The following is a 9511-nucleotide window of genomic DNA, read 5'->3' as shown; positions in this document are numbered from 1 at the left end:
CAATGAGATTGGCACAGGATAGAGCACGGTCTAGGGCTGTTGTACATAGGGTCTTTATGAGTCACAAACGACTCGACGGCACGTAACAACAACAACAACTAAAAAATAAAAACAAGGAAAGAGGCATCACACTTCCTGATCCCAAATCCTTCTTGACAGCCATAGTGGTCAAGATAGCAAGGTACAGTGACAAGCACGTAGATCAATGGAATAGGATAGAGAACCTAGAAATCAACTCATCTACCTCTATCACCTGATCTTTGACAAGGATAGGAAATCAAGTAAGTGGAGAAATGATAGCCTCTTTAACAAATGGTGCTGGCAAAATTGGAAAGCCATCTGTAGAAAACTGAAGCAAATTTCATACCATACACACTTAACCAATTCAAGGTAGACCAGGGAACTAAGAGTAAAACCAAAGATTATAAAGTTCATTACAGAAAAACTAGGAACAACTCTAGAAGCCCTAATCTACAGCATGGAAAAAAATACGGTAAGGAACTATATGGAAATACTGTTAAAAAATAATCTGAAGTTCCATGAAACATTGATGGACACTTCACACTGTACTTTATGCTTGTCTTCTTGGGAGGCAGACAATAGAGCATGGTGTGTACTGCTTTCATGGTTCCTCTTATACCACATCTTTAAAATCACTTTGTTTTCATTGTTCACACTAAAAACAGCACTTTTAACTGGAGAAGTGTTTCCATATAGATATGGTATAGAGTTAACAGTGTTAACTGTGACCTAACACTGTTAATAAAGATAAGGATGATTTTGACTTCTAATATTTTCATTTAAAATATAGGTAAGAAAAGAAGGTACTTACAGACTGAGTTTGGTTAGTACAATGTTTATAACTAAAACATGGGTCCAGTGGAGTAGCAGAAAGAAATCGCAATTTGGTATAACAAAAAGGAATGCTCTCCTGTTGACATCTGGGCACTAAGCAAAGGTGGGAAAGACAGACTTTGCTTCCAGGGACACAGTCTTGGCACTGGGTCATATTCATGGCATGCACTACACTTTACTGTGGCTATCAACAGCAGAGACAGAATTAAAGTCATTTGGGAACACAAAGAAGCAGTTGATGGAGCCTGAGAGAAAAAGAGAAAAGCACTAGAGAAGAGTATAAAAGGATGAGAAAACGGTTTAAAAGGGATATGTGATTGGGTATTTTTGTCATGACAGGAGTCCAGAGCAAAGGCCGCATAGTGGAGTGGACATTGGGGGAGGGATTGTAAAGCAATGAAAGAATTTTTCTTCTACTTTTCCAAGAGGGGAGTGTACTGGGGAGGAGGATTGGGAGGGGAGAAAACTGCAACCATGAATGAATGGAAATTCAAAGTCTCTGTAAATTTTCATGTAAATTAGTAATAATAATAAAAAAGGTTGCCTAGAAATTCACCAGCCACAACACGGGAAAGGAGTGTTGGAGGCAGAAAGGAAGGGACAACAAGTGATAATCTGTGTGCTGGGTGATTTCACTAGCACACAGGGGACCTAGGTCATGTGCTTCGAGAATGGCGGTGGCAAGCACAAGAGTATAAAATGCCCTCTGCTCAAGCAAACCATGGCAACTTAGTTCCGTAGATGTGGAGAAGTAATCAGACGACTACTTTAGAGACCTCATCCTCCGTTAGGGTGAGGTCCAGTGCTCAGGGTCAGGAGACGTGAAGGAGACAGCAGAAGCAGGGGAAGGCACATGCACTGGGAGTGTTGAGGGGTGGGACATAGGGAACATCTCTGTATTTTTCTTTCTTCTTTTAAAATCTTTTAGGTGGCCAAAGTGTTATGGTGGTACTACTTCTCAAAATTAATAGAGTTCCTGGACACCATTTTCTTTGTTTTGCGGAAAAAAACCAGTCAGATCACTTTCCTGCATGTGTATCACCATGCGTCTATGTTTAACATCTGGTGGTGTGTTCTGAACTGGATCCCCTGTGGACAAAGTAAGTGGCTTTGTGGCCTTTTCCGTCTTGTACTGATCACTGTGTGGAGACCATGAGTTAAAGGCGAGCCATGGCAGAGCCAGCAGTCAAGGGCCTGTTCACACATGGTTAGTTTCTAGTCTTTGGTACTGGCAAATGCTGAGTATCACCTTAAATTGAAAAACTTCTTTTCCTTTCCACATACCAAGTGTCAGAGGCAGAAAACCCCTGCCTCAACTGGAGCACTCTCTAACCTAATGCTGTTACAGGTGTTGCAGAGATGTTACCCATGTGACACCTTCCATGGGACCTCCCAGTCACCACCCATTGTAACATAGGTTAGGTCATTTCAACTTTTAGGCTCTCTGAAAATTTAAATCTGAAAAGGTAAGGGGGTTACATCTGTGATCCACCACAGTGTAGCTTGCAAACTTTCTAAAAGAACTCTGGTAAGAACTGCATTTTCTGTACCAACCTAATGTAGCAGAGCTGATGAAGAGAGCCCTGGTAGCTCAGTAGTAAGGAATTGTGCTGCCAATGCAAAGGTATTTGTTTCAAATCCACCACCTGTTTTGCGGGAAGAAGATAGGCAGTCTCCTCCCCTGCAGTTAACTACCTCTGAACACCCACTGGAGGGTCACTCGGAGTTGGTTACAACTTGAGAGCACACAACAACAGTGTACTGTTGGCCCAACATAGGACATAGCCCTTGCTTCCCAATGTTGGCAAATGTCATTCACCCACAGCAGTTACAGCAAAGTCTTTTCATGAGGAGGACTTAGAGAAGGGTGTTTCTGAAGCACAGATCAGCAAAGCAAGTATCTTAAAATTGGCTTTTAGATACCATTTCCTGACATTTCATTTGGTGGGCCAGTCACTGGAAGGTCCTCACTGAGCAGTCTTCCTCAGGGCCAACCTTCTGATGTCTTGCTGGGCCTTCTTTCTCTCTTATACTTTCTATAACCCCCTCTTCTCATTTCTAGGTCTCTTTTAGACAGAATTATTTTATTATGAAAAGTAAAAAGAATTTTTTAAAAAGAAAGGAACAGTAGCACTTTCTCTGTTCTTAGCACTGTTTACCTGAATACCGAAGGCTTTTTTTTTTCAATTAAAATGAATCCAAAAGGTTTTGCTAATTCCCCCTACTTTGTGATTAGCTGATAGTAATGATAGAATGGTGAAGCTTTTGTTTAGTTGATGCCCTGTCTGGAAAACTGTCCCCGTGTAATCCTACCTGGGGAGGTTTCACTGAATCTTAGAGAAAGGACACAATCATCAGTGAGAATATGTCCACGTGGCCTTTCTCATATGTAGCCTTTGTTGTGCTTGATCTGTTCATTTTCAACTACGACACACAGGGAGAATCTTATCTGGCAAAGAAGAGTGAACAATCTTGCTTTCTAGCTGATTGGTAATTCTCATACTGTACTTTTGTAGGTTTCTTTGGACCGACACTCAACAGTTTCATCCACATTCTCATGTACTCCTACTATGGGCTTTCTGTGTTTCCATCCATGCACAAGTTTCTTTGGTGGAAGAAGTATCTCACACAGGCGCAGCTGGTATGTTAACCTTTCTTTCGGTTCTCTTCCATGGGGAAACATCTAATATTCTCAAAGATGAGGAAAGGCAGCAGAAATCTGAGTCGTCTTAGCAGTGAGAACTTTTCTACGCATGAGGAGCTTGTTTTTCACCTCAGATGGCCTTTTAAGAATTAAACTGTGAACTGTTTAAAAGCAATATATGATTGGGTATTATGGTCATGACAAGAGTCCAGAATGAAGGCTGCATAGTGGAGTATACTCTCTCTGTGTGTGCGTGTGTGTGTTGGGGAGGATTGTATACCAATAAAAAAGTTTTTCTTTTACTTTAAAAAAAAAGAATTACATTTTGGATGTGAAATTATCCTTCAGAGATACAATTTGGTTATAATAACAGCCTTATCTTAAAACAGAGGGAATTCTGGTAGCCTAGTCCATCGGAAGCTGCAGTGCTAACCCAGAGGAGGCACCTCTCTGGCAGTTCGAATCCACCAGTGGGTCTGAAGGGGAAGATGGGCAGTCTCTTCCTGGGTTTTACAGCCTCCATATGCCCACTGGAGGGTCAGCTATGAGTTAGTTTCCAGCTCAACACAGTCAATTTGAGGGTTTTTATATTTTAAAATGGAGATAAATACCTTTTAAAATCTATTTTTGTTTACTTAAATCATTCTTATCAAAATTTTTACCATTGCTTTTTCACCATTAGAAATGGGAAAAATTCATGAAATGCCATGGAGTAAAATGTCTAAGTCCAATTAAAATGACAGAAAGTGATTAAAATTGAACAAACTGTAAAGAGCTGTTAACTGAGAGGCAGGCAGTCTGCAAATTGACAGTCACAGGTCAGGGGGAGTCCAAACCACAGGGGCCATGGAGGAGACAGTGCAGGGAGTTTTACAAGGAGATACATGAAATCGGAGTAAAAAGTCTGAGATCAGTTGACATGTAGAGAATGGTATGGTTACAAAATTGGATGAGGGTACATTTGGCTAGCAGGAAATGGTACACATTTTTAAATATTTTTTCTTAAAAAGTAACAAAGCAATAATTAAACTGGGTCTGTCTGGCCTCAAAAGAATCTGGAGACCCTTCTTGCATGACTGCAGGGAGGACACGCCACGCCAGAGTTTTGTCTCCAGTAAGCCTGTGTTCTGAGACTTGAGTTGGACCTGATTTTCCTGAACAAGGTGTATATTAACCACGCAGAATAAAATCACAGTGTTCTCTGAAATTGGTGACTAAACATTTCGTCAGGGTCCAGTGGACGGTTCTTCTAGGAGTCACAGGCATTCTTAATGTCGAAAGTTACTTTTGATTTAAAAATGGAATTTTGACCCCAAACCTTAGACATGTCGGGATCCCTAAATTAATTTAGGTTGCACTTTTATGATGCAGTTTTTGTGTGCCATCAAGTCACACTGCCCCATAGCTGACCTTTTCTCAGGTTTCCAGACCCAGTAAATCACAAGGGAGAAGATTGCCCATTCTTCTCTCACAGTGCAGCTTGTGGATTCGAACTGCAGCCTTTGGGATTGCAGCACAGCTTCTTCTACTAGGCATAATTTTAAGTAGGTTATCTAGTTAGAAAAATGGGCTGCCTTCAGTGTTACCACCTTTTTTCTCCCTTGCATAATTCAGAAAGTAATGGTGGCAGATTTCTAAGCAGTTGTTGTAGAGGCTGAGGGTGGCCGCATTGGCCGGCGGGCCCCACCGTGACGCTCTCCTCTCCCCTGTCGCAGGTACAGTTTCTGCTCACCATCACGCACACCCTGAGCGCCGTTGTCAGGCCCTGTGGCTTCCCCTTCGGTTGTCTCATCTTCCAGTCGTCCTACATGCTTACGCTAGTTATTCTCTTCTTGAATTTTTATTTTCAGGTAAGTGAAGGAAGGATAAGTATTTGCTGGTGAGATTACACAATACACTATGTATTTGTTTTGTTTTACTGATTAAAACTGATGGTGATTGTTAGGTGCTAAAGGCCTGCTGTTAGGTGATTTTATGTGTAACAGAATGAACACTGCCCCATCTTGCACCACCTTCTACTTAATTGATAAAGTACCTTTCAAATCTAAGGTGTGCCTGATACAGGCCGTGGTCTTTGCACTCACTTGGACAGGCACTAGGGATGATAGAAGGAGAGTTGATGCCTTTGAGCTGTGGTTCTAGAGAAGAGTATTGCATATACCATGGATTGCTAGGAAAGCAAACAGATTTGTCCTAGAGAGGGTGAAGCCAGGCTGCTCCTTGGAGGCAAGGATTCTGAGGTTTCGTCTGACATACTTTGGACATGTTGCAAAGAGGGACCAGTCCTTGGAGAGGAACGTCATGCTTGGGAGGGTGGAGGGACAGTGCAGGAGAGGAAGACACTCTATAAGATGGATTGATTCAGTGACTGGGTAATAGGAGTAGATGTGTCGCAGTCAGTGTGATTGGCACAGGATAGAGCAGGGTTTAGGGCTATTGTACGTAGGGTCACTATGAGTTGAAGGCAACTCGATGGCACATAACAGCAGCCACCTACCAAATTACAGGTGCATGAAGTATAAAGTGAAACTGCATTCCCTCCTCAAAGAATAATAGTTAATAGTTTAGTGAGAATTCTAAGAAACATTACTCAGTGCATGCATAAGGAGGACTTACAAATGTGTTACTATGTGAGACATACAGCTCTCAATTTACATTACACATTTACATCATGCAATCAAAGCCTCACACCTCAAGATTAAACTTTGTGTGAATGGAGGAAAAACTTTAGCTTAATGAATATTAAAAATCTGCTATTCCCATTGCAGCTACTGTGTGATGTTCTACTCTGATTTGGGGGGGGTGAAATTTGGACAAACCAGGATTGAAAGGTCACATTTTTTTCTTACTCAACAATTTAAATAAATTTAAAAATATAATCTTAAATCAACTCTGTTGTACAAGAACTACTGTACAATAACTCTGGCAGAGCACATGGCCCAGGTGGTTGTCAATTTTAAAGTACACTCCTTTTTAGGCAGAGAACTCTTAAGAGAGGAACAAAAATGAGAAAGTGCATTCATAGTCAAAACAGGACTACTAAATTGTATTTAGTTGTATTTCCTGCTTCAGACAAACAAGACATGCTTTCTTATTTTTTAGCTTGCATTTGCTGAAAGCGAACCCATGGTAGTTTTACCCAGAGTTGAACTGTGTGAACTTAGGTGCTGACAGCTTCTTATCTCCTATACTTCTGAAACTGGACTGGCCACGGTTTGGCCTTTTTTAAAAAAAAGAGAGAGAGATGAATGTTTCTTTTCAGAGAAATAGCCACTTATGGGAACAAACAGAGCCACGAAAATGAATGTTGAGGGAGTTATTTTGGTTTATAAATTTGCAGAGCAGCATGTTATCCTGCAGGATCGGCGATGCCACAAGCAGCCTTAACCCCAGGCTCCACATGAACCTCAGTCTTTTGTAAACTGACTGTATCATTTCAGTCTTGACGTTTGTTGACAGCCAAATAAATGAATGAAAACAGAGGAGGAAAATCAAGTAAAAAGGAGGCTTCCTCTTAGCCTCCAGAGTTTAAGATGTCAGGAAACCAAACCCATCCAGAGCCCCCATGTTAAAAATAATAAAACCCTCTCCAAAATGTGACTGTAAGGTTGATTCTGAGCAGTTACTCTCTAGGCATGGAGAGACCATTTCATTTGAAAAGGTAGTCGGCTCAAAGACGTGCCACACAGTGAGACTTAGAAAGAGAAAAAGGACTCTGTAAACTTTCATTAGAATAAAAAAGAAAAAAAAAGAAGATGAAAGAGAAGAGGGAGGTGTCAGCCATCAGCTAATCTTAACAGGCTTGACTGAATCCTGCCTTCCCCATGGAGAGATCAGACTGTGTCTTCTGGTTACTCCAGAAACAAAAACAAAATGTGCCATCAAGTCCTCTCCAATGCCCAGTGACCACCAGGTTTCTGAGGCTGTGAGCCTTCATGGGAAGAGACTGCCTATCCTCCTCCTCCAGAGCAGCTGGTGGATTTAATACTTAATTGGCAGCCCTGAGGTTCTGTACTGTATCGCCTGCTCTCCTTGCTGGGACGTCGGCCTTTCACCCACCTGCTTGCAGTGGTTTGAAAGCTGTTTTTCAAGCTGCCCAAGACAACGTCACATTGCTACGGAAATGTTTCTGGTAGGCTTTAGCAGTTTGGGTCCAACTTTTTACCGCTGATACGGATTTTATCGTTTTGTGGACAAGAAAACCATTAAAATCGAAGACATCTGTTATTAATTTTCCTACACCAAGTACGAGAGAGTTTAAAATAACAGTAACTTTTCACCAGAAGTTTTTCTTTTTGTTTCAAAAATTATTTCCTCACTAAACAACACAGAATAATTAAAATGCTAATTATATAATATACAACTTGGATCCCAAGTGGATAAGGTAAAAGTGGCATCCTTTCATTGAAGTGTGCATTTGTCTTGGGTTTTATCCTGGTTTTATTTCTTTTTTTTAAATGGTCACCGTGCTCTACAAAATCAGTCACCATTGATCTATGCCCATTACCATCCTGTCCTTTCAGGTCCCCCGTTGGATTCTTCCAAGTTCCGTCTCCACCTCTCTTCACCCACCAAACTCTGTCATCCCAGTAATTTCCTCCCCTCTCCTTCCCCTTTTAGACTCCTTTCCACATCTTACTAGTTATCCTTCCATCTCTACAGTAATGGTCTTAATGTAATATTTGTCCTGATGAGGCTGAGTTAGTTCACTCAGCATAATGCCCTCTGGACTCTCTCGTTATATGCTATTTTACAAAACCATTGTTCCTTAGAGCTACATAGTATTCCATTGTGTGAATGTACCATAATTTCTCAGTCCATTTGTTTATTGGGGCATGATGATGAAAATCCATTCATTTTCTTGCTATTGTGAATAACGCTGCTATGAACATTGGGCTACAAATCTCTGTTTGTATCTTGGTTTTATTTTCCTTGGGGTATATGCCCAGCATGCAGTATCTGGGTCATACGGGATCTCTTTATTCAGCTTTTTCAAGAGACGTCAAACTGCCTCTCAGGGTGTTTGTACCATTTTACAGTCCCACCAGCAGTGCATGAGAGTTCCAATGGTCATAATATAAATGAGCAGATATTCTCATGATAGGAACCAGCACTTAACAGAATCATGTGTTGTTTCAGACTATATACACTGTAAGCTGCAGCAATGAATTTTTACTAAAGATTCTTTTTTTTTTTCCTTCAAAACATACACATCCAACAGACGTACCGGAAAAAAACAGTGCAGAGAGCTGACGACGGCTTACCAGCACAAAAAGAAGTCATAAACGGTTTTTCCAGAGCCCACTTCCCAGTCACTAATGGAGTGACAAGCAAGAAAACCCAGTAAGAACAGAGAAACAGGAAAAGCATATGTAATACCCTAACAGATTCGCTTGTTCTAAAGCAAAGACTGAATTGAAAGTTTTATATGTTTTAGCATAAACTAATTTGAGTTTATAAATCATTTGTACCCAAAATGTATTAATATATTGCTATTAGGTTAACCTGTTCACTAAAACGCTTCAGTCAGCATTGACATGATCCTGACCTCCATAGACCTCATAACGGGTGCAACTCTTTCCTCGCCCTGTACTCGCCTCCACTCACAAAAGCTTTATTTACTGCGCCTTATATGCATTCAAAGCCAGTAACATGGAGCTTCCCAGCACCACAGCAAGTCTTCAAATAAAAAGTTCTGTTCAGCATAAAATGTTTAAACCAAGATGTTAATTATCTTATAAATACAGGGTATGTTCTGATGTACATGAAGCAATAATTGCCAGTACAAAATCAGTCCACCTGGTCCTTCAGCAGTCAGCCCCAGCACATATTAAAATCTTAAATAGAAGGCAGAAAACTGGTATCAAAACTCTCTCTTACTCCAGAAGTCTGTTAAATTCCCACAACCACTTCTGCTTCTAAAATTAGTGATAGGGTGGTGAAATTCTTACTTCTTAAAGATTAGGATTGTTTTCTAAAAAAAAGAAAACATCCTCCACCACATCCTCCTAA

The 9511-nt window shown here is 40.8% G+C and overlaps 1 protein-coding gene across 1 annotated transcript in view; it reads left to right on the top strand.

The window, feature by feature from the left end:
- Nucleotides 1–8846, top strand: part of ELOVL2 (ELOVL fatty acid elongase 2) — a 25595-nt gene extending 16749 nt beyond the window's left edge. Inside the window, exons 5-8 of the mRNA XM_006891629.1 lie at nt 1784–1955; nt 3372–3496; nt 5215–5349; nt 8721–8846. Of these exons, the coding sequence (XP_006891691.1) occupies nt 1784–1955; nt 3372–3496; nt 5215–5349; nt 8721–8846 (558 nt within the window). The remainder of the gene's footprint in view (nt 1–1783; nt 1956–3371; nt 3497–5214; nt 5350–8720) is intronic.
- Nucleotides 8847–9511: the final 665 nt, after the last annotated feature.

This window comes from Elephantulus edwardii, unplaced genomic scaffold (assembly GCF_000299155.1).
Source record: "Elephantulus edwardii isolate Elephantulus edwardi_28Jun2011 unplaced genomic scaffold, EleEdw1.0 scaffold00101, whole genome shotgun sequence".
NCBI lineage: Eukaryota > Metazoa > Chordata > Mammalia > Macroscelidea > Macroscelididae > Elephantulus > Elephantulus edwardii.
This window is presented reverse-complemented; position numbering and strand designations above follow the sequence as displayed.